Source organism: Ochotona curzoniae, unplaced genomic scaffold (genome assembly GCF_017591425.1).
Source record: "Ochotona curzoniae isolate NIBS_2020 unplaced genomic scaffold, NIBS_Ocur_1.0 contig_1274, whole genome shotgun sequence".
Lineage (NCBI taxonomy): Eukaryota > Metazoa > Chordata > Mammalia > Lagomorpha > Ochotonidae > Ochotona > Ochotona curzoniae.
The window spans coordinates 576,464-602,052 of NW_024465023.1; the positions used below are offsets into that span (position 1 = coordinate 576,464).

General features: G+C 46.5%; 2 protein-coding genes across 3 annotated transcripts in view; one reads left to right on the forward strand and one right to left on the reverse strand.

Moving 5' to 3' along the window:
* Window positions 1-25,589, reverse strand: part of PIR (pirin) — a 72,701-nt gene that overhangs the window by 37,226 nt on the left and 9,886 nt on the right. The window contains exons 1-5 of one of the 2 annotated variants that reach the window (XM_040997445.1): window positions 18,138-18,280; window positions 16,207-16,333; window positions 12,355-12,447; window positions 3,389-3,472; window positions 1,295-1,501 (exon numbers count right to left, since the gene is read on the reverse strand). In XM_040997445.1, the coding sequence (XP_040853379.1) occupies window positions 1,295-1,501; window positions 3,389-3,472; window positions 12,355-12,447; window positions 16,207-16,302 (480 nt within the window). In that variant the 5' untranslated portion in view covers window positions 16,303-16,333; window positions 18,138-18,280. Of the gene's footprint in view, window positions 1-1,294; window positions 1,502-3,388; window positions 3,473-12,354; window positions 12,448-16,206; window positions 16,334-18,137; window positions 18,281-25,589 lie in introns of those variants that run through there. The other variant, XM_040997452.1, reaches the window with a different exon arrangement.
* The window catches only part of BMX (BMX non-receptor tyrosine kinase), a 38,543-nt gene continuing 36,018 nt past the window's right edge, over window positions 23,065-25,589 (forward strand). Inside the window, exon 1 of the mRNA XM_040997429.1 lies at window positions 23,065-23,338. Coding sequence (XP_040853363.1) covers window positions 23,336-23,338 — 3 coding nt within the window. The 5' untranslated portion in view covers window positions 23,065-23,335. The remainder of the gene's footprint in view (window positions 23,339-25,589) is intronic.

The window sequence follows — 25,589 nt, forward strand, 5'->3', positions numbered from 1 at the left end:
CAGAAGTGAGATGTGCTTCGGAGGGAGCAACCTGTAAGATGTCTTTTCCCTCCAGTTATTTCTGGTTGCCCTGGATGCACATACACCTAGGCTTGGATTAGGCTAAAAAATGTGGTTGTAGCACAAGCAAAACAAAACAATGAGTAAGCCCTAGCCCATAATCTCAAGCAATCTATTCATAAGCGTGTATGTAACAGTCAGTAGCCACCACCAAACCATTATCCCTATGGGTACATACAAAAAATAAAATGTACATGGATTCATGTTTCAAAAAGTCTTAAGTGCTGATCACCTCCCTGGGACAATAGCAAAGTTCTTTCAGTATCTTGACGCTCTCAGTGTCAGATACTATGTGAACAGCCCATTGTCAGGGCTCCTGGTACACCCCTTAGATCCTGCATTACCATGCTAACCGCCCCCACCACAGCAGACTGCTGGGTAAGAGAGGATCGGGTAAGCTCAGCACTTTCACCTGGGTGGGCTGAAGCAGGAAGAGGCACACTTGTCCTCCAGAGGGGACTTAAGGCCCCTCCCTTCAGGGTTTTGTCTGGCTTTCCCTACAGCCTTATCCTGGTTCCTTGTATCGCCCTGCTGGGAGCACGTCTTTGAAGATCCCTCACCTGGGGACCCACATCCTCAGGAAGCAGGCACTCAGCTGCCACAGCCCTGACCTGGCTGCCCTTAGCACTGCCCTTCCCCCTCTCCAGATGGCCCCATAATCTTTCACCTACATTGACCTTACTTGGTCAAAACAATGGGACCCTGAATAGTATACATGCTATGAAGTCTCAGTTCAAGAGAACGTACAAGTAGGCTCTCAATGGGTCAAATAGGTTCTAAAAGATACCCTTTCTGTAATACAGTAGTATGCTTTCCTCACTGAGTTGGGCCTGAATATGTTAATAACCTTGCCAACTGGAGTTGTTCTTGCTTTTTGTTTCTTTCTTAGATGGTGATCTTGGAGTACCAAGGAGCTACAATTGAAAACATAAAATTACACTGTACATTAAAACAAAGAATTAGGCTAAATATTTAAGATACGGAAACATGTCTGTGAAGTTGCTTTTTGTCCAAATTCTTCCCTGCAGCTTCCTTTAACCTAACTGCATGAGTTTCCATTCCAAAAAGACCTCTGTGGGGTCCCTTCAGTTGTAGTTATTCTCACAACTATGAAGCAAGTCCATTCCAGAGGACACGAATGATGACAGCCAGCGAAAGCTGTTCGCCCTGACAGAGCCAGCCTTACGTCACTGTACAACCTCAGCTTTCAGAGACACATGACAATATGCCTGACCTTTATTCCCAGCGCTTCTCCGGAAATGACAGCCACGGTCACACCATCCTTACTGGGCTTTGGGATGGCTTCACTTTTCAGTTCTTGGTACTGAGGCTCCACCATCTTCTCAGAGCTCTTCAGGTTCACCCACAGCTGCAGGCCATGGGCCGGCTCCTCCGAGCAAGGCATCTCCGCATGCAGAATGCCCCGACCCGCCGTCATCCACTGCAATTGTCAGACCAAGGACACTGTCACTCCAGGGCAGGCAAGCACCCTGGTGGTGAGCCTCAGACACTAACCTCCAAGCCTGGGACTCAACATATGCACATGCTTGCCGCCTGCCTTGCCTTGAGCTTCCCCACAGAAGCTTCTGAGACAGGGACCTGCCTGCAGGTGACTTATTGGGAAAGTGATGCAGAAAGCACAGGGGAGGGAGCGGAGCAAAGGGGTCAAGGGGGAAAGTCCGAGAGGGCTATTCACAGCAGCTTACCTCCAAGGACCCTAGGGCCCAGTGCTGCTGGGAACCGCATGCACTTTAGAAGTGTTGCAGAGAGAAGGAGGGAAGCTGGGGCATTTAGGCTCCAATTTCCACCTTTCACTGTCCAAGTTTTCCTGCGAGTGTTAGATCCCCAGCAAAGCAGGACTGCTGTGGGCTGGAGAAGAGCTCTCAGCAGAGAAAAGTCCCGTCACTGACATACTGTCTTTCATGCTATAAGGGCAGAATTGGCTGTTTTAGTGCTATAAGAGCAGAATTGGGTAGTTTCACCAGAACGCATATAGCTGAAAAAGCCTGATATTTACTAAACATTATGGAAAAGAATTTGCTGGCCCTCTTTCAAATGTGACATTAAGCAGATCTAGACACTCTGAGCTTGCTGCATGTTTGCTGTCTGATGAGAGCATCGCTGTTCCTCAAGGGGCTTCCCATTCTTCAGCATTTTTCTGCTGGATCAACAGTTTAACACAGCTTTGGGAAGTCAGTGGCTATCCTTTTTTAGATATACCCTAGTTTCACAATACCAGGAGATTTTGAAAAAGTTCACAGAATATGTATATTATGCAAAAATTACACATGCAATTCAAAAAAAATTTGGCACCAAAAAATTATCTTCCAATTTCATTTTTCTGTAAACTTTTTTGAAGGACCCTCCTTCCCATCTTTCTTAAAATGGCCCACTCATTGGATTTGAAGGGAGAGAAAAAAGGGGTTCTATGTCCACAATCACCATTTGTTTGTTCTGAGCCTATGAACATTTTCGTTTTAACACCATTTCATCTCGATTTCTTCATTGTTAATATAAAAAGTAATACTTATCTCAAAGAGATCATGCAACACTAAACGGAAATGCATGATACGATCCTTATCCAAATGCGCAGCTACCTGGTAGGGAGAGCTACGGCAGCAGTCTGACGGTGTATATGACATCAGGCATCACTTCCGTGCTCAGCTCCCCCTGCCATCATGTCTACCTGCACACATACATACACACATGCACAAAATTCCAGAAACTACCCAACAAACAGTTCAGACTTACCAAATTGATAAAGACGCAGGTGATTCCTGGGGAATTGAACTATAACACGTCTTAGAAAAGACTAGCATGGTGGAGAGATCTGAGTCTTTTATCTTCTACAAAAAGATATTTTTATATCTTTTTATATCTTCTACAAAAAGATTATTTTTATTTAAAAGGCAGACTCTGTTTTAAGTGACAACACCTGACCCTACAAGTGAGTTGAAAACGAGTTCTCTCAAAACGCAGCAGAGAGGTCCAGAAAGGAGAGTGCAGTCACTGCCCTTGGCAACTATGACGCAGCTCCAGAGAAGGTCTGCAAGGAGTGACAATGAGACTAGCCTTCATATCAGTGAACGGAGGACAAAATGCAAGATGAGGAAGTCAAGGCAGTGAGAGCTAAAATGTACCTGGGGACCAGGAACAGTGTGAGAGCAGAATCTGAGGGACTTGTGCAGGTGTCCAGGCTGAGTGGAAGGGGCCAAAGAAAGGGAGAGGTCAGAGATGGAGAAGGCACAGTGGATGCACTGGAAATGGGTTGAGCAAGCATGCACATCCAAGACTACTACCATGAGCAAGTCCTCCGCAGTGGACATACCTGCAGATCTCCTGGGTTCATTGTCCCAGCGTGCCCACAGAAGTCTTCATGGGCCATGCTGCCCCCTTCCAGGAGGTAGGACACCTTTTAAAAATCAGAATGAAAAGTAGACTCTTTACCCACCGAATTATTTGTTTTGCATAGAGGGGGGTTCTATCAATTGTCTATCCTCCTTATAAATTTTGAATGTTAATCCCATATTGATACATGGTTCACAGATATCTTATCCTATCCCAGGTTGAACCAACAAGTGTATAAAAAAATTGCTCAGCATTACTAATCATCAGAGAAATACAAATCAAAGTCACAATGTGATATCACTTCTTCCTGTTAGAATCGTGCTACAACTTGAATATCTGTTCCTTGGAATGCAGGCGTTTGGTCTTCATGGTACTGAGAGGGTGGACACCAACTTGCAGTGGTGAAAAGTAGGTCCGTGTGAGCATTAGATTGAACCAGGTTCTGAGGGTGGGGCTCCATGATCTAACCCTGGTGGCTTTATAAGGAAAAGGAGAAAGTCCACATGGGTCTATACACACACTCCCTAACCTAACTCTTGCAAATAGCATTTATAGAAACAGACAGTAGAATGATGGCTACCATCAGTTGGTGATGGAAAATGGGGAGATGTTGGCCACGTTAGTCCCATCGGCTAATCCTCCACATCCAAGTGCCAGCATCCTATACGGGTGCTGCTTCACGTCCTGGCTGCTCCACTTCCCCTACACCTCCCTGGCAGGCTGTGGAGGCTTTATGGCCTGAGAAAGCAGTAGAGGACGGCCCAGAGCCTTGGGACCTATACCCATGTGGGAGGCCCAGAGGAAGCTCCCGGCTCTTGACTTTGGATCAGCTCAGCTCCGGCTGTTGTCGCCACTAAGAGAGTGAGCTAGCAGAAAGAAGATATTTTTGCCTCTCCTCTCCTTTCCAGTAAGAATAAATAAATCTTTTAAAAAAAAGATGAATAACTTGTGGGACCCTTATGTACAGGATGGTGACTAGAGTTGATAGTAACATATTCTAAGACCAGGCATTTGGCACAGCAGTTGAGATGTCACAAGGACCCCCACATCTCACATCAGAGGGCCTGGTTCAAGTCTACCCTACTTTCAACCTGACTCCTGCTAACATGCACCCTGGGAAGCAGCAGGTGATACCGCAAGTACTTGGGTCCTAGCCACCCATGGGGGAGACCTGGATAGAGTTCCAGTTCCTGTCTTTGGCTTGGCGCAGTCCCTGCTATTGCAGGCACCGGGAAGTGAACTAGCAGATAAAATATCCTCTCTTTTTGTGTGTGTGTCTGTACATATGTGTACATGTCTGTATGCCTTTCAAATAAACAACACGAAATATATCCATATCTATATCTATCTATCTATCTATTTGGCCCTTGCTAAGAGTAGATCATCTAGTCTTATCACACACAAATCGATACGCCTGGTGACAACCATTTTGCAGTGTATACACAAACATTACATTATACACTCTGGATTCTCAAAGGAGTCCCTTTCAAATCATACTCTTTCCATCCCCATTTATTGGTTAGCTGTCAAAACCTAGCCACTTCCAAGCTGCTAGCAATCTAACAGTACGTGAGGGAACTCCACAAAGCAATTGGGATGAAGTATGATTCACTTAAAGAAGAAAACACAAACGGACATCACGAGGGACTATTTTGAAATGTTTTAGGGAGTGACTTCAACAGGCTTTCTAAGAGACTGGGGAGATGGCGCTCACCCTTCCCTGCCTACTCTGACAGTGTGGGGATTCTCTTTTTTTCCTGCTCATGGAGAACTAAGCATCATTTTCCCCAACCTAAACTCTGTGAAAACCAAATTACACAAGTTCGGCTTCTCTGAAGTATAGTGCCTACCTTTCACTACTGAAAGTAAACCCATACTTTTCAACCTTTGGGCTGGGCAAACTGGAAACCACTGAGCTTTTGTTTATTACAATATCCAATTTGTTAATTTTTTTCGCTGAGTACTATAAATTCTAGACTGAGAGCTTGCATATTAATTTATGTTTATAGTTTTATTTTTCTTTTATTTTTTTTAACTCAGAGTACTTCTGAGATTTGACACAATCCAGATGCCTGATAGGGCACTCCATAATAGCAAACACCTGCAGAACTGCCATGGGTGGCTGACAAATTTTGAGTGCTATGTTCAAATTCAAGAGCTGCATGTGTCTAATTAAGTAAAAATTTGTAATCTGAAACAGGTGTGTTTTTTTTAAGCATTTGATGTGCTTCTTGTTCCTACTTCCTTCTTTGTTCCTTCTAGTCCCTTCCATGAAGTCTTTACTAAATAATTTTGCTTTCTTGTCAGTTTGTAATTCTTTGGGCGTTTGTGTTTGGCAGAGGAGGAGGACAGAAACCTAGAACAGCGATGCAAGAGAAGTGGCCCCTGCCCTGTGAGACCCAGGAAAGACACACCTTAGGAAGCTATTGCTTCATTGTGAAGAATTACAACAGAGGAGATAAAGTGCTTACTGTTTCTTACTGCTGTATATTTAGAAAGAGGGTGAATACCTCAGCTAGTGGAAATAAATGGAAATAAGACCCGACTTACTCTTTAAAGCAAAAAGTTTATATTCTTGAAAACAAATGATGTTTTCCTTTATTTTTGCTACAAATTGTGGCTCTTTTCCTCTAAGAAGAGCTGAGCAGAAAAAGAGGAAAACAAAACAAAAAGATGCATTGAGGTTGTGGCTAGTGAGCGCCACCAGCAAGGCGCATGTTGCACAATAGAAGCTGCTAACCGGGCTTGGAGGACAGAGACACAATGTCCGAGTCCATAGTTACAGCCCCAAGTTATTTTGCAAAAACATCTGACTAACTTGAGCAATCACTGAGCAATCTGAACAATGGACCCGTGGAAGTGACTCAGCCACTGCTGACCGCACACACACACCTTCACGACCACCAAAGGTAGTTTTAACAAAACGGGAAGAAAAGAATATCTTGGCTCCTACTCAATGGACAAATCCAAGCTAGTTCAAACTCTGCTGGATCTGGGCTTGCCATTTCCCTGTGACAGCCTGCAAAGGTGCCACACTTCAGGAACTCCTGCTGCGCCTCCCCCACTCCTGGGGCTCAGGAACCAGGTTGGAACCCCGGGCTCAGCATTTGCCAGGTGTGATCCCCAGAGGAGGGAGTGAGGTGGGTGGAGGGATTCCAAGTCCCAGGGTCCAGAGAGGAGGTGATCAAGGGAGCCTTTTTTGGTTGTACTGTGGGGAGCTACACTCACAGTGTTTTAACAACAAAAAGAACAGCTCACTTATTTTCCTCTTCAATTTTTACATTGTTTCACTTTCAAAATCTCCCAAACCTACTCAATTTCCATTCTTTCTGATGTTTCTGACACACAGCAGGTTCTGTATAATTGTATCCTTGCACCTAACTACATTGTGAGCTCAAGTACAAGCTCCTTCAGACTTACCAGCTGCTTCTAGAACCCCAGAGCCAGGAATTACTACTTCCTCTTCAAACCCAGATCAAAATTCAAGTTTATAGTGACTCTTCAGCCAAACCATCCCTGGCTCCTCACGCACTCAGGTAGCCTGGCTTCCTAACTTGCTCTACCTCCATCTGTAAAACCATGGTCAAGGGGTTCCCTTCCCTCATTTTTAAAAGATTTATTCATAGAATTGGAAAGGCAGATTTACAGAGAGAAGGAGAGATGAAGATCTTCCATCCACTGGGTCACTCTCATGATATATTGAAGGGACCTCATGGAGTGGGTTGGTTGCCAACTTTTATGATTGTTCAAATTTCCCATCTGCAAAATTCTGTCTGCATTCAGCAAGGAAGTGGGTAGTTAGAACTACTGTTGCTTAAGAGAGCCCTCTGCTGACCCAAATGATGCTGTCTACTGTTTTACTACAATTAGATCTCACCCAACCAGGTATACGAGAATACTTCTAAAAATACGTGGTCATCAGTTTGAGTCCCTGCTACTCCACCTCTGATTCCGCTTTCCGCTGATGCGCCTGGGAAAGGCAACAGAGCACAGCCCAGACCATTGGGGCCCTGCACCCACATGGGGCCCTGGAAAAAGCCCACTTTTAAGTCTATTGGTTGCTTAAATTCTGAAGGACATTACTAATAGGACTGAAGATTTGTGGAAGAGTGTTTGGTGAGCTCCATGGTCATACCTAGCTCAGCATATCACCACTCTGGCCCTTGAGCAAACCAGAGACTCTGCTCCCAGACCCAGTTCTCTCACATGCTGGTTAGTATCATGGGCTAGCCGAGCATGATCCACCCTCCTGTGCCAACTGGCAGATATTATGGTCGAGCCCTGCCAGGTAGCCCCCACCCAGGCATAGTTTTGTATGTACCAGTAGCTGGTGGTTGATACCAACAATTCCAGCTCAGGTCTTCCTGTGGGCGGGTATATTTGGTCCTGAAAGGTCCTCTGGTTTCCCTTCTCTAAACCAGAGTCAGCCCCTTCATTTACCTGCAAGTGCAGTAACCAGGTTGGTGGGAGTCCTCTAGAAGTCACGCTTCACTTGTCACAACATCCCTCAGCAATCCTTCCTCCCACACATATGCAGACCCTCCTCCCTGAGCAATCCATAGCTCTCGATGCCCGGTCCTCTGGTGGTTGCCACGCCAGCCTGGGGCCCTGCCTGCCTACCCAGGGCCCATGCACACTCGTGTGCAGGTCCCCAGACCCTGTCTGTTGGTGTACCAGTGTCTGTCCCCTATATATCTTTTTTTTAAAAAAACAGAATAGGTGACTATGATAGCACAATAATATTGTTAACACAAATTCAGCAAAACCAGGCCCAGGATGCCCACCAGCAATTGGCTGCTTTTCTCCCAACAGTGTAACACTTGCCTAGGTACAATGTAACCTAGGTCATTAACTACAGCTGGAGATGACATAATGTTTTAATGACTGGTTTGCAGTCATAATTTCATCCTTTCCCTTTCCTGATTTATTTTTAAAATTTAGTTTAATATATAGAGAGATAAACAGGGGCCTCCATCTGCTAGTTCATTCCCCAAGCACCAGCAACGGCAAGGGCTGGGCCAGGGCAAACTGGGAGCCAGGAACTCAATAACGGATGCCGGATGCCGAAAACCAAAGGATCTAGGCCATCACCTGCTGCCTCCTGGGGTGCACATCACAAAGAAGCTGGAATCGGGAGAAGAGCCTGGACTGGAATCTGGGCATTTTCATAGGGGCTGTAGCACTTTGAAGCACTGTGATTCTAACTCCCGCATCAACTCCTCTTCACCCCAAATTTTTCTACTTAAGAACTCTATGAGGGCCAGCATTGTGGTATAACAGGTTAAGCTTCTGACTATAGTGCCAGCATTTCATACAGATACCAATTCTAGTCCTGGCTGCTCTATTTCCAATCCAGATTCCTGCTTGTAGCCTGGGAAAGCAGTAGACAATGGTACTCTGCACCTACATGGGAGACCCAGCGGAGACTCCCGGATCCTGGCTTCATATCAATTCAGATCTGGCCATTGAGGCCATGTGGAAGGTGAATCAGCAGATGGAAGATATTGCTCTATCTCTCCTCTCTCTATAAATCTGCCTTTCAAATAAAATGTTTTTTTAAAATATATATATAGTCCTAGGAATATGGTCTTTAATTTTTGTTAGTTTCTATTAATATAAAGAACAGATTTAATGTAGGTCATAGATATAAATCTAAGAATACACTGGTACCTCTCCCTCCACCTTTGTCTCCCCTTCTCTTAGGAAAGTAGTCTTTAAGACACAGATTCTAATTGTGTGGAGTGAGTGGAGAAATTATGTCTGAATTTATTTGCATTGCTTTCAAAGAAAATGTGGTTAACCTGTTGCTTCTCACATGGGATCCATGCTTGTTGACCAAGGCCAGGGTTTAATTCTTTGGCCTGTGAGTTGAAGGATTGTTAACCATGGCAGGCTTACAGCCGCTAGATGGCAGTAGCACCCTGCGGCTGTGACTACCAGCCATTCCCCTACCACAACTCAGGTGGGTAAAATCTTCCTCAAGAGAGAGCAACAGACACTGGCAGTAATCGTTGAAAACCAAACATTTAGGGCCCGGCGCGGTGGCACAAGTGGTTAAAGGTCCTCGCCTTGCATGCCCGGGATCCCATATGGGCGCCGGTTCTATCCCAGCAGCCCCACTTCCCTTCCAGCTCCCTGCCTGTGGCCCGGGAAAGCAGTCGAGGACGGCCCAAAGCCTTGGGACCCTGCACCCACGTGGGAGACCCGGAAGAGGCTCCTGGCTTCGGATTGGCATAGCATCGGCCGTTGCGCTCACTTGGGGAGTGGATCATCGGACGGAAGATCTTCCTCTCTGTATATCCGCCTTTCCAATGAAAAAAATAACAAAAATAAATCTTTAAAAAAAAACCTCATTTAACCACGGAAGGTCATGACGATGTGCACGTTTCCTATGGTGTTTTCTTTCTTCCCCAAATGGACGCCAAATGGCATCAAGCCTCCTGCCAGTCAGTCCTGATGCTCTGCCTTCAGGAGGAGGCGCACCGCAGGCGACAAGAAACAGGCTGAGGTGTAGATGGGAGCTTGGAATCTGCTCCCAAGCTTGAGGCGTGAATCACCACGACCTTTCCCTTCCTCTCTGGGCTATTGTTCAGGCACTGCTGGCAAGTGCTGCTGGCTTCTGACCAACCAATAGGAAAGTGGTCTTCCTGATGGGCACACCCTTGGAAACAGCACAGGCTTGTTCTCCCGAACAAAATCAAAGAACCTGCTGGGACTCGCAGCAGAAAACCTTTAAAAACACTTCTCAGCCCAATCACGAACAGAATGGACAAAAGCATTCTAAAATGTCCTGGCAAAGCAGGCCTGAGAGTTAACTGTTAACAGGGTGCGAGTGTCAGTAAACAGGAAGAGTCATGCCTTCCGCCTGGCCTAGAAGTTTCCCTGGCCCATGGCATGCCCAGTCCTAAAAACCTGAAAGGTCTCAAGTCTATCCCTGAAGGGTAGTTCTGAACAACACAAAACACGTTTCTTAGTGCTGGTGAAGGTGGGGGCTTCACCAATGGGGTGTGAACGGTAAGTAGCTCTGTTTTGTGAGCTAAACTGTAATTTGGCAAGGCTCGACCATGTTTCAGAGCATTCATTGTTTCTGATGACTTCAACAAATGGTGGCGAGAGGCCTCACCAGAGCAGGGCAGAGCAAGGCCACAGAGCCTTGGCAGACAGTACCCCCCTGTGCCCACAGTATGGACTCCTGGCAGGGAACCCCAAGGGCCCTGGCTGCTGGGTTTTGTGCACAGCTCTGCCTCCTTTCCCCAGGGCCAGGCTTTCTTCCTCTGTTTCCAGGCAAGTCTAACAGAAGTCTAATCAGCTAGCCAGATTTCAGTTCAGCCGAGCACAATGATTGCCACTGGCTCTGCAGAACTAGGTTGTCACTCTGATTTGTCTTACAGAAGTTCAATATTTCTATCTCAAGGCTCTCTGAACCCACATTTCTCACATTTAATGTGCGTGTCAATCACTCAGGGATGTTGAAATGCTGACCTGATGCCACAGCTGGGCGGTAGGGAAGGGCAATGCCACATGAGACTGGTGATGTTATTGCTGGTATTACTCTAGGCATAAGAAAATCCCCTTGAGTGACATGGCCTATTGTACTTGCACTACTCGCTGTTTAAAAAAAAAAACTCACCCATCTATTGGTTTGTACCTAAGTTTATTATCAAACAACATCAAGAACAATAAACTCAGATTCCAAACAAAAAAGACTTAGCATTCACATGCTATCCATAACGTACCACCACGGGGGGAGGGGATAGCTAAAGATGCCAATAAACCTGGTGCGCAAGTGTTCGAAAGTTAACTTCCCTCAGATAAGAGAGACATCAATCAACACCAGGATGAGGTATTTGTTTTCACTTGTCAAAATGGTATGGATTTCAAAAGTTAAGTAAAGATATTGTGTGGGTACTCTTGGTGAAAAATGGATTCCCTCACACATCCCCATGGCAGGGCCAGTTGGTGCAATGGGCACTTGGCTGCACTTGCTAGCTCAGGAGGCACTGCCTCTGGGCTTTGGCAGAGTCTTTGAACGTGTGGGGGAGTCCCTGGAGCGGCGCAGCAGCACGCTACTCACACTGCTCACCAGCACTCAGCAGGTCTCTAAGCTTCCTTACAGACTGCTGAATCACTGAGTCTGTGGCCATGTCATCACTCACTGCCTTAATTCTACAATTCCCCACAATTGACTATAAACCTTCAGGAGAGTATGGTATTAGATTATATGAGGTTAAATATTTCTCAATAGTCTCACATAGAAACAGGGTTCCTACATAAAATAATCTTAATGATCTCTTCAACAGTTTTACAGTTTTAGTCAATTTTTTTTAAATTTTGAAACTATTCTGGACCTGGCACAGTAGCCTAGAGGCTAATCCTCACCTTGCTTGTACTGGGACCCCATATGGGCGCCGGTTCTAATCCCAGCAGCCCTGCTTCCCATCCAGCTCCCTGCCTGTGACCTGGGAAAGCAGTCGAGGACAGCCCAAAGCCTTGGGAACTGCATGCATGTGGGAGACCTGGAAGAAGCTCCTGTCTCCTGGCTTTGGATCAGCTAAACTCCAGGCATTGTGGCACTTGGAGAGTAAACCAGAAGATGGAAGATCTTTCTCTGTCTTTCTTTCACTTTGTAAATCTGACTTTCCAATAAAAATAAATAAATGTCTTAAAAATAATAATCTGACCAGTCAATTCTTATCCTTATTAATAGCTCAAAAAGGAATATCTCCAGGGGCCACAAATTGGAAAAAAAATATTTAAAAACATCCAATATTCCAACTCAAATACAATACTTGGAAAACAGATATGCTATTATAGTAGATAGCCTATATCAGCAACTTATAAATTAATTTTAGCCTATTATGCATTGCCTTTAAACTTGAACATTCTATTACAAGTCAGAAGCAAGTTGTAATATACCCACTTCTACAGCCAACTTATTATACTCACTGTTTCAAAACCTCGGTGAGGGTGATCAGGAAATCCACCTGGTCTACCACCTTTGAATTCATCAAGCAGTAAAAAGGGATCCAGATTTTTTAACTGAAACAAAAATAAAACCCAACAGCTTAGACAAGCTTTTGAAGCTATGTTACCAGGCATAACATTGATGGAAAAACCTGGCAGAACTCATAGAAAATTACATAGCCAATGGGAAAATTCTTGCAACGAAAATCACCTTCAGTCAGGCCCTTAAACACACATGGAGGTTCACTGAGTATGCAAGAGAGTTAACATTAGGACAACCATTTATGATCTAGACAGAAACAGTAAAGTGCAAACAAGATATTATCTGTACTCTAAACACATCCATAATCTCAAGGGGAACACACCACAAAGTTTATTATATATCACGATAAATGCTCTGAGTGGGGTGGTAGCAGGGAAAACACCAAGGACTCATACTTGACCTGGCTGTTTGTAAAGATTTATTTGTTTATTTGAAAGTCAGAATTAGAAAGACAGTAAGATTGAGTGAGTGAAAGAGAGAGAAAGATCTCATATTCACTGGTTCACTCCCCAAAAGGGCTAGGGTAAGGTCTGGAGTTTCAAGTGGGTCTCCTCTCTGAGTATCAGGCGTCCGAGCATTTGGGCCATCCTCTACTGCTTTCCCCAAGCCGTTAGCCGAGAGCTAGATCCCAAGTGGAGAAGCCAGGACACAAACCAGAACCCACATGGGATGCTGGTGTCACGGAGGTAGTTCTACCTACTATGCCCAATGCCGGCCCCTTGACCTGGCTCTTGAAATAGATGCAGGACTTAAGTTGAAGGTAGAGTGGATCTGTCATCATGTATAGGAGGAGTGGGCACAAGCCTGAGCAGTCCACAGTTCAGTAAGCTGCAACTAGTCATGGTCACAGCCAAAACAACAGAGTATGTGCAAATGCTCCAGTTAACCTTTCTCAAATGTTAGTGCCAAGACCTCTGATCCTAGAAGGAGCTGAGACCCTGCTACCCTCATGTGTTTCTGAACTGTGCCTGCACAAGCTTGTGCCCACCCCTCCACATGATGCCAGGCACCTCCACTCTGCCGTGTTCATTCTCCCTAAGGTCAAAGATACCCACACCCTTTGGGCTTGGGGTGCCTCGGCTTTGCAAGTGGTACAAGGTGGTCTTACAAGCTAAAAATAAAGAGCAGCTCTAACAGCTCTTTCTGCCACCTACTTTCCCTCTCTGGGCCTCAAGGACAGCTTTGAGGAAACATTACTCTCTCCTGATTGCCAAGGAGATAGATGGTCCTCCAACTCCTGTTGTGTGATTATATTCTCATTTATTTTTATTGGAAAGTCTTCAAGGTCATGCTATTCTTTTAAAATAAGGGCAAGAGCAAAAACAAGCCAAAAGAATTGTGTGCAATCACTAATCGTGCTCAACTAACTGGTCAAAGCACAGAACATGGCTAAGTCAGCAAAGGGGGCACAGTCTTCCCACGGCACTCATGGGCGCCGTGCTCTGTAGTGTGCAATCCTGCTCCGGAGATAGAGATGCAAACGGGGGTGGGGGGGAGGGCAGAGGCTGAGAGGCAGGGGAGGGCAGAGAGAGACAGAGAGAGTGCATGTGAATAACTTGCAGTAATGCTAGGAAAATTCAAAGAATTATAACCCCAGGCACAGAAAGAGTGTGTGTGTCTCTGGCAAGTATGGTGCCTGTAGGTCCAACTCAGACTGCCTCGTCAGGGGCTGTGCAAAGAGAAATCCAAATACTTCCTCTGGCCGTTGCTTTGGGCAGATGCATTCTGTCACACACAGTGGAAGTGCATCCTGGCCAACACAAAGGCAGTCTTACCTGTGGTAGCAGCCTGGAGTCAGGCCAACTACCCCAGGCCTACACAGCTGCAGAAAAGGCCCTTCACATTAGACTGCCGGGTGCCAGGCAGAACCCAGGAGAAGGGGAAAGAGTTCTACTGCCCCGAAGCCCAGACAGATCTGGCTGCAGCCTGGCCTGGGCTGGAGCCATGACTCCATGCCCCTCTACCCTGCTCAGTATCTGCAGACTTTGAAAATGGTAAGGACCATCTACAGAGGCCAAAGCAGTGAAGACCAAGCATCATCAAGGCTATTTCATGATATCAAGATATTCTTTCAATTTTTAATTATGATAATGACATTGCATCTATTTCGATTAAACTTTTCTTATAGATCCATGAACTGAAAGATTTATAAATGAAATTCTGAGACAAATGCTTGCACTCTCTCAGGATGGGAAGGTGAGAGGCCTGCCTTTCTGGCAAGGTGGCAGTGTGAAAAAATGTAAGACTGTGAATGGTCAAAGGCAAGGTTCTACAGAAGAGCAAAACAGAATGCTCCCATAATGGAAAATAACATAGCTGTCACATTGTGTATGCTTTGTACAGCATCTCTCCTGCCTCCTCTGCTCCTGGGAGCTACTGTTCTCTCCGCTACTGCTGTTTCAGGTTTTACGTGTGAGGGAGATACTGTACTGTTCTTTTACTTGAACCCAATGCCAGCAGCCTGTGAGCAGCCCCACCAAGCTCTCTGCATGTGCCTCCATCATTTCTGCCTGCTTACTTCAAAATGCCACCTAGGCTCTGGCAAACATTATTTTCCAAAGCATTCAGGAAAACAGGCTTATTCTAATGACTAAGTGCACAGGGGGTACTAGGCGCGTGCAGGTGGGACGATGTCATAGTCTACTGGCTAACATCAGCAACGGGGAAGACCCCAAAGACACCTGTGGGTAAGTCATTACTATATGTCAAGGGTGGCTAGTACTTTAATTGGTCCATCTGTCAAGGACACATCTTCTGAATTTGGTTCTGTGAACCCCTTTCACAGACTGGCAAAAACCTACCAACTCCTTCTCCAAACATTGTTCTTATACACATAACATAAAACACACAGGATTAACAAGGAAAAAAAAATTCTCCTTAAATGTGCTTAACAGAATTAAAGAAAAATCCGTTCATAAGCTAGTGACTTAATAGCTAGCAAGAGCTGGTAGCAGTTGTCTTAACTCCCTAATCTCAAAGCTGTGAGGTGTACACCTCTCCACAGCACAATCCACTGCTCACTGACAGCACACACAGCTCAAGCGCACGTTAAAGGTCGGTCTACAGTGGTGGTTAGGGTTGCACTCTAACAAATTCAAGGCCACTAAACCGTACACTTAGAATGCTTTCAATATAAATTTTACACTTAAAATACAAAACTACATACACATGAAAACCAGTTTTAAAAATTGAGGCAAAAGTTTATTAGGGGTTAAACTGGTGATGTAACATTTTTCCAGTCCAAGTTTATCACCTCACTGAGGTCTATAAGGATAAATCCCTGGCAGGAAATCTGTGCTTTCAACACTGCCCTGGTCACACTGGGTAGCAGCAGCCACTCCTGATTAGCAGCTGGGAAGAGAGGACGTTTCCTTTGGCTTCCATAGAATTGCATATTTTAAATCGTGGGAATTGTTTAGAATAAATAACTCTGTGCTCTGATTTTTTTTCATTCAAATTAGTTTTTTTAAACAGATTCAATGTAATTTATAAATACAATTCTAAGAACAGGCCTCACCCATCATATTCTCTCGTAGGAACCAGGAATAGTTCACGTAGTGGCTCGCTATGCTGTGAACTGTGGGCATACAAACTGCAGAATGGGCATCACTGACACTGCGCATGCTGAGGCAGACAGCAAGCCGGGCCGAGGTGGGATGAGGCTGGGAGAGAGCTGCACACAGGTCTGCAAGCTCAGCTGCACCTGCTGCCCGAACCTCGGTCCCAACCCCCCAGATCACCAGCCATGTCCGCCAAGAGAGAATAGCAGACTCCCCCAACCTGCAGCATACCTCAGGCCTGCCAATGCTTCTGCGCACGCGCGCTCCAACTCCCTCTGGCTGCTCCCAGCTGAGCACCGAGAAGGTAACCTTCTTGGAGGATGCCATGTTAAAGTCCAAAGAGTGTTATGACGCTGAGCTGTAGACGATGGAGGACAAAAGGGGAATAAAACAAAAATAAATGACAGAGATGGGAACCCAAGGACTAAAAAATAAACATCAAAGTGAGATCTACCCCAGATAGTCACAGCTGCCGTTCCCTGACTGCTCCCTGCGCAAAGGGCCCGCCTTTGGTACCTTCACATAACAACAGTGATGCTGAACAACAGTGAAGCCGAGTACTGGTGAGCACCTGGTACCCCACTCACTATTGAAAATTGTTTCCTCACGTGATCTGGGAGCCACCTTCCCACAAGGGTCGGCAACTCACACTCTGTTGGACACCTGCCCTTCAGTGAGCACTGTATCTGCTCCACCTAACTGAACATTCTGGACCTCCCCACAGCCCCAGCCTCCAGTAGCACCCCATAGGGTAAGTGTCACCGATGAGGGCCATGGCTGGGAGATCTGTGTGTCACCACAGTGAGCACAGAGCACACTCAAGTTGGTGACTCGTACCAGAACATTCTGAGAAGGCTGTCATTGAAAGGCATCTTCTAGCCCAAAAGCTCAAGGCCAACTTTTCGGCTAAGGAACCTTTGAGCTTTGCCATGACATCTCCTAGTGTACAGACAACTACAGACGGACTTCCCTTGACAATGCAGCCTGCATTTCAGGGCCCTCCTGTCCCCCATTTCCTCTTCAGACAGTTGAAACTCTAAGCCAATGGCACACAGTAGCCCTGACCTGCTAAGTCTCTTCTTCGAGCAAAACAGAATCACTTCCCGCCAATAGCCCTGCGGGAGCCAAGAGAGCTGTTTTAAGAAAAGCAGACCCCTCAAGGTAGGCATTTGGCCAGGCAACAAGATGCCCACATGCCATGTCAGAATCCCAACTAACTGCCAATGTACACCTGGTGAGGCAGCAGGTGCTGGCTCAAGAAACTGAGCTCCTGTCTCCCAGGGTGGGGGTGGGGAGTTGGGCACGGAACAGGCCCAGATGGAGTTCCCTCTGCCTGGGCCCACTGTGGCCGTGTGGAAAGTGAACCAGCAGATGGAAGCTGGTCAGAGTCTCTCATTCTCTCTCTTTCTCTCTCTCTCTGCCCCCTTTAAAATAATTAGTAGATGATTGATCATCTAATGGCATAGCAAGCTGGCCCTCTGCCTGCAGCAACGGTATCCCATTTGGACTCCAATTCCAGTCCTGGTTGCTCCACTTCAGACCCAGCTCCCTGCTGCTGGCCTGGGAAAGCAGCGGAGGATGCTCAGGACCTGGAGCAGCTGCCCCCGCATGAGACACCCTGAGGAAGGTCCTGGCTTCTCACCATCCCATCTGTGGCTTTTGCAGCCCATTTGGGGAACGGGCCAGCAGATGGAGGACCTTTCTCTGTTTTTCCCTGTGTGTACGTAACTTTGACTTTCAAGAAAAAATTTAGTATTTCTAAACAGTTTTTGTTCTTTCAAAGCTGGAAGGCTTACATCAGTTGTTGAACATCAGTCTCTGGATGAAGATGGCCTAGGTTTGCATCTCTACCAAGCTATACCTTCCTGGTAGCCAAGGCCTCTCCTAAAATGGCACCAAGCTGGCAGCAGTGATGGGATGCTCCAGAATTGACACCAATACTCCAACTGCAAGCTGCTATCTAGCTACACACGAGCAAGCAGTGTTGTAACCCCACGGCGACAACACCTAGAATGAATCAACTGGGTCCTGGCAACAGCTGAAGAAGAGGCACCGACTACATCGCCTAGCTCTACCAGCTCAGAGGTCACTGTGTACAGCGGGATGTGGCTGGCTGCTGCCCCCCTCCCCCGGCCCACCCGCGCGGGGCCGCAGGCACTCACGCGGCAGCGGCGGCGGCAGCGGAGCTCCGACGCGGGGCGGGGCGCCGGGCGTGACTCAGCCGTTCGTGGCGCGGGAGGCGCGTGGGCGGGGACGGCGCTGCGGGAACGCCCCTGGTGCGCGCGGCTCCCCCGCCCTTCCCACCTCGCTGCCCTTCGGGCCCCATGCGCACCGAGGGCCCATCCTGGCCAGTTGGGGGGCCGTCGGGCGGGCCCCGGGAGGCCTGTGCGGCCCAGGTTGGCTCGGGCCCCAGCAGGCACTCCGACCTGTCCTGCTGCTCCACTTGCTGTGAACTTGAGCTTCAGCGGGGAGGAGGAGGCGGGGCTCCAGCCTGGCCGGCCCCAAGGAAATCGCCTGCTATTTGCCCTGCTGTGGAGACTGAACCAAGCCATCTTGGGCCTGCCTGAAGAGAGCACACTGCAGGGGCAAACCAGTTGGCCAGAGCTGGGCTGCTGGACTATAGTGAGAAGACGTGCAGGACCTTGCCCGGGAGAATGACCAATTGCTACAGGCCAGTAGCAGGTCTGATTCATTGGCAGGCTGCTGAAGCAGAGGGCAAATGTGGCAGTGGGCCTCTTGTCTCAACACTAGGGCTTAAGAAAGCACAGGCGTACTGCCTCTAGAAGAAAGTAGGCAACTCTGGAAGTGCGTCCACCTTGGCGGACCACTGATGCGCTCTGTGGAGCACGTTCCACTTGGCTTTGGTGGCAAGAAAGCAGCCATAGAGAACACTGAAATAAATGGGTGAGACTGTATCTCCATGCAACTTAACTACAGATGTTAAAATGAAAATGTGGATGATTTATACAATTTGTAATTTGCATCCTTTTCACGCAGGCTAAACAAAAATAGATGCCGGGCTATCCATGTTGGTGCAAGTCTAATTTGTAGACACCTGCTCTGAAGAGACAGTATATTCGGAAGGACCAAAGACTTCCTTGGACTCCATATAAATCAGTGGGGTTTAAACGTACCCTTTCCATCTCATTGGGAAGCTTCAAGGCCAAATGAGATAGTACACATGAACATTAAAAGTGACATAGAGGGCCCGGCGCAGTAGCCTAGCAGCTAAAGTCCTTGCTTTGAACACGTCAGGATCCCATATGGGTACCGGTTCTAATCCCGGCAGCCCTGCTTCCCATCCACCTCCCTGCTTGTGCCCTGGGAAAGCAGTGGGAAAAGACCCAAGGCCTTGGGACACTGCACCCACGTGGGAGACCTGGAGGAAGTTTCTGGCTCCTGGCTTTGGATTGGCACAGCACCTTGGTCACTTGGGGAGTGAATTACCAGATGGAAGATCTTCCTTCTGCCTCTCCTCCTCTCCATATATCTGACTTTGCAATAAAAATGCATAAATCTTGTTTGACAGCCATTTGCCATTTGAGAACAGAACTAAAGGACACAAGATCTCTCTCTCTCACTGTATTTCAAACAAATAAATAAATCTAATTTTTAAAAAAGGTAAATTTATTTTAGTGCAAGAACCTGAAATCCAGTTTTTCCATGAGTGATTTTCATGAACTTTTTGAATATCCTCCATATGCATAGATTTCAAAAAACTGTTTTCCATCAAATGAAACATGTGTCTTAATCTCATAAATATTTCAAAATATTACCATACATAAATAAATGGTGGCTGTGTTCTAACAAATTTTATTTACAAAGGCAAGTGGTGCTCAAAGTCCCACTACAAAAATGGTGCTGGTGGGGGGGAGGTGCGGGGAGGGAGCAAAGCTGATAAAATGTCAAGTCTACAGATTTCATAGGTGTTAAGAAAGTGAGAACTTCCAAGGCTGCTAAGATCTTGGCCACACCCCTAAATGCGTGGCATAAGAATCAGCCATTTCCCAACATGTTCCCGTAGCTTCCTGCCCAGACAAGAAGGGGTCAGGGAAGGCCTAAATCCCAAGACCCTTCCTCCCTCCTTTGGTGTCTCTCCCCCTCTGCTTTCAAGAGGCACCCCATCTCCCAGCTTTCTCTCCTGAGGTGCTTTCCACTTCACTCTCGTTCACCTGGTCACCTCACAAATAAAGCTTCTCTGCATCTGATTCCAGGTTTTTTACTTCTATACTAAGCTCAGGAACGAACCCACTGAGCTGTGCCAGTAACAGAAAGGTCGTAACAAACGAAACAACAACCCTTTGCATGTCCACTGCCAGTTCCCTCTCCCACATTAGTATTCAGTTCCAGTAAGTGTGAGTGGCCACATCCGATCCCCAGCTCTAGGTCGATTAGATCAGCACCAGAAGGAAACAGTGCAGGAGGTGATGAGTGAAGCCTCAATAAAGGCACAGATGGGAAAGCTCCGGGTGCAAGCACAAGTGTTGGAGCCCTTCTGAGCTCACTCTTTAGTGAGGTGAGACAGGCCTGAAAGCACTGAATAAGGAAATTACACATTGTGTTAGGAGGAGATAAGGGCTATGGGGAAAAGAAAATCAGGGCGAGGGAGCTTGGGAGTGCTGGGTGGGTGGGTGGTGATGCCATAGGGTGATGCAGGGTGGTGGTCAGAGTGGAGCTTATTAGGAAGACACTGCTTTAAGCAGAGACTGGAGATGAGGAAATAAGCCAAGCAGATATCTGGATCAGTGTGCCAAGCAAGGACTGTGGCTGATGCAAAGGCCCTGGGGCAGAAGATACTCAGAATACCGAAAGAATAGCAAGCTGGGTTTCTAGGAGCAGTAAGACGAGGTGGACTCATGACTAGATGATGTTAACAGATAGAACTAGGGAACCAGAAAGGAAGCAGGTGCACTGGAGCATTCAGATCAGAGACACACACGATTTGACTTATTTGAGAGATTCCCTTTGGCCACTCAATAGAGAACAGGCTGCAGACAGAGGAAGTGGGGGAAGGGGGAACACGAGGCCAGTGCAGTGTCCCAGCTGATGGACATTTTCCCAGCAGGTAGCAGTGCAGATATTGGCAAAGTGGCCCAGCTTGGGATTCATTTTGAAGTTAGAGTTAATCTTACGTCCTGGAGGACTGAGCCCTGGGTGTGAGGAGACATGAGAGGAGAGGCTGGTTCCACAGCCTGGCCTGAGCGACTAGGAGCATGGAGTCGTTATTAGCCAACAAGCAGATTTGCTGGTTTGAAGGGTTCATCAGAAGAGCAGCTCTGGAAGGGTTAAGTTCAACAAGACTATCAGATATTTTGAATATAGAGGGTCACATTGGCAGTGAAATATCCATCTCAAAAAGACAGGAGATATCCTGACTACCATTGGGAATAAGAAGTATATAGATGGTGTTTAAGCTGTGCATCTAATGAATTCTTAGAATTTAGCCACAACTCGGATCTCTCTCTCTCTCTCTCTCTCTCTCAATATTACCAGGTTCTTTCTTGTTCTAAAAATGTCACCACAAGTGAAAAATCCTGTGGGGTGCTGAAGTCCTCTTGCCCCACGTTGTGCCCCTTTAACTGTTGCCTGCTAAGAGCTGGCATGGCGATCCCTACAGGGCTCCCTGCTGAAGGTGATAATGCGAACTAGAATTCCAGTCACTTACATCACAATTGCTGTAATGGGTAGCCAAAAGGCAGAATTTCACTAAAGACCTAGAAAATCCAGAGCCAAACAAACATTCAGGACCCACAGCAAAGGAAGTAAATGAATAGAACAAGTAAATAAAATCGGTGACATTTTTACCTAGAGGAAACCACTCTTCCCAGCTGCCCTTGACTGCTTTAAATTCCAAGAAGGGATGGAAATTCGGAAAGATTGGGTGCAAGCGTTTCCACAGCTAGACCGCCGCCTTTGGCCATGTCACCAGATAGAAGTCAATAGACATCCCCGTGTGGGAAAGGAAGTGAGTTAGCAGAGTGTGCAATTAATTGATCTGGCCAGGTTGTTAGGCTACTGTTCCTATATTTATCTTTGTTTCTCAAATGACTGTGTACTTCATCCTGAGAGGTGAGTAAACCATTCAGAATTCATCTGTGACCTTTATTTACAGTCAGGCTGTAATTTACACTTGTTTCATTTTTTTCTGAAGGACCCTTTGCCCTTCCCCAAATTCTAGCTTCCAAACCAAAATATTAGAGACATTTCTGCAAATTATTTTTCAGACTTCCTTAATGAACTGCTGCTCATGGTTCTTGCACTAGACATGAGCCCCCTGGAAATATGGGCTGCTCCGTTCTATTGACTGTTGTGTGTCTGGCCCCTAAAGAATGCTTAGCACATGGTACATTCTCAATGAGACTTGACCAACTGACTGAATGAATAGAAATGACCCTGAGCTTGTGTCCATGACAAAAGAAGAGCTCTTTGGAAGTCAGAAGCATCACACTTCTCTGGTAACTCAAACTCACATCACAGATGTTTACAAATAATTTAACGTGTCCAACAATTTGGAAATCAGCACGGTACTTCATTCGTGCCAAAGGGGTGATTAATTTCCTTGACTATCCACAGCAGAGCCTAAAATATATCATTAGATTTATTTTATGAGTCTATGAGCAGCCGGTGCGCACCAGAGAACATGGTAGAAGCGATAAAGACAGAAGTTGTGATGTGGTCTCAATGGTGACAAGCGACACTGGCCCTTTTTTATGACAATCTTGGTGCATTACACATTAGCAAAACCAATACTTTCTCTTTTGGATTTCTTAATATTTTAAACTAGTTTCTAGTCTGCCAAGCTTTGAGTGGAAATGAGCTCACTTTTTTCAGCCATATGAACCATCCTTTTCTTGTGTTCTCTGGTGCCCCTTTGTCCAAGTGTTGAGCTGAAGTTTTCATTGCTTATCCTCTGCGCACTTGGTGTTACCTAATGGTTTCCTGACTACTGGGAGAGAAGTCAGCATCCGGAGTCGGGTCTCGCTGAGGCATTTTCTCCCTCTCCAGCACAGAGCTCTGTAAACAAGGGCAGGGTTATCACATGCACCCGAGAGCTGCCTGGGAAAAGCAGGAGCTGCAGTTACCAAAGCTGGAACCTTTCTGAAATATGCCTTTGTCTGCTTTTGTGGCATTCGGTGAGATCAGCAAGTGTTGGCCGAGTGCTGAGCGTGGTTTCCTGTAGGGTTGTGTCAGGCGCCACAGGACAATACCCATTTGGGGGCACTGAGGTGTGCAGCCATTTGTGACCCAGCAGTGGGGAAAATGTGAGACAGTTTGCTACTGCTGCTGCAGGAGAGAGAAGTGCAGCTGTTCCTGCAGAGTCCCTTCCCCGCGGTGAACCCAGACGAAGGAACACGTCAAAATGGTGCGTTGGCATTGTGTCATACCCTACGGGAAAACAGGTTCGAATCCAAGTTGTAGTGGGGCCTGAAATGTACAAAATGTAGCCTAAAAATAGCACAAGGCTAGGAATATGCACTCATTGAGGACTTCGCATGGGGTTGTGTCATTTGGGGATCAGAGGTTTAAAACTGCCATGGTTTTGTGGCCAATTTGCCCCTCACTCAAATTCTAACTCAAAAGAGCCATCAGGCTTTGAGCTCGCTCCTCTGCTGATTCTTCCCATGGCCCTTCCGTGGTTTTGTGTGTTGGCTTCATAGCTCCTTCCAAAGAGATAACAGAAATGTCACTTTTACCCTCTCTGTGCTTTAATAATGTTGTTTTACTTGCAGATGTTTACTCTTAGGTTCCTAAGTCAGGCCCTCCGGAGCGTTTTTAGAAGCAGATGGGAAGGCAAGAGGAAGATGAACCACAAAGTGCTACCCACATCCATGCAATTTGGAAATTTCTGCGAACTGCCATAATTGCAATGGATTTAAAGAGAGCAACAGGTGTCCGGTGGTTGCAATCAATGCATTCCACACTCTCACAGGCACATGGATTGCCTGAGGGCCTTGCTAAAAGCAAACCCCAAGTCATTAGGCCTCAGATAGCAAATGAGAGTGTGCTCTCCGGCAGGCTCCCTAGGGATGTCCATGCTGTCAGTGTGCAAAGTGTGCTGCGGGTGACATGCAAGTATTCATTAGCAAGAAATGCAGTCACACAAATACAGTAGCCAATAGGAGGCTGGTTCCTGCTGATTTTCAGGGATCTAGCCCCAGGATGGAGTATGCGTAGTGACCCCATAGAGTAGGTGCTGGCGAACTTGACAATGCCTGCGGAGGTCTTCCAGCCTCCTCTTATTTCCTATCCCCAGGAGCAGAGGGCAGGGAACAGGGGAAGACAGATTGCCTCATTGAGAACCAAGTCATTGTCCTTAGCTTCTTAGCATTACTACACTGTTTTGTTTTCTTTTTTAACTTTGCCTATATAATGGTGAGAAAAGGTACGTAGATTTACAGAATATTTGCAAGGGTGCCGGGCATTGTACCACCATTCTCTCTTGACTTTCGGTAACCTTCGATGTGGCTATTGCCACAGTCTCTTCATAGAGGGGGAAGCTGAGGCTTGGGAGGGGTAAGTAACATGCTGGGGGACTTGAACCCATGCGGGGCCTTAAACCCACTGAAGCTCGGTGCTCTCACCCACACTAACCTGCTCCACCTTAAGCAATGTTTTGTGCTCACAACAAATTCAGCAACAGCTGTTAGCTTGTGGATGTATCACCTCTGACGATCCTCCCAAGGAGGTGCCTGTGGAGAAGAGTGCCCGGGACAAGAGAGAGGTCACCGGAAAAGGGGAAAGGGTGTAGAAATTCTCTGTGAAGGATGCGGGGAGATGAATCTCAGGCTTAATTAACACAAACCTTAGCTCCGATGCGAAGAGCACTGTTTTCTTGATGGGCAAATGGTCTTCCCAAGGTGTCTAGTTTTCCTAATTTTGTGTGGGAACGACAAAGCTGTGGTGTTCCAGAACACTGAGAATTTAAGTGTTGAGGTTAAAGCAATTTCTTTTTGTGCCATGCTACCATTTCCTGCAACTTCTCTGCATAAACTCAGGTGGCAATGTTTGTTTATCTTTGGCCAGGGTCATAAGACTTTTCAGAGCACTTTGCCTGACTCTGAGCTAACACTCTTTGTTCATGTTCAAACTCATCATTGTATTTTTGTCAGTTATTTAGCAGGAAGATAAGGGGGTCTAGCCAAGTTTATCACAACATCCTCTGTCTTTCCTTTTAGGAAAAGTCCTACAGTTTCCACTCCCTCTGCTTCTTGTCCTTTCCCTCCCTATACTCCCCTTCTAGTCTACCTGGTTTTTTGGTGTTGTTGTTGTTGTTGTTGTTGTATCTTTACCTAAGTGACATGGTAAATCAAAAAGGATAGCTGAATCAAGTAAAGGGGTAAGGAGTTACTATTCCTATCTCAGATGTAAAAGCTAAAGCCAATTGGTGGGAAACATGAGCCAATGACCCGTTTAACCCTCTATTCCTCTTTCCCTTCCCTTCCTGCCTCCTGCTCTCCTTTGCACCACGTAGAATTTATTCTAATTTTAAGGTGGTGCTTTTGAATCTATTTTCAAAATACAGGATAGAATATTGCTATTCAACATTGTATTGGGGGTTCTTGGATGGAAGATAAATAATAGGTGATATCTTGGTCCTATTTCCAATAAAATAC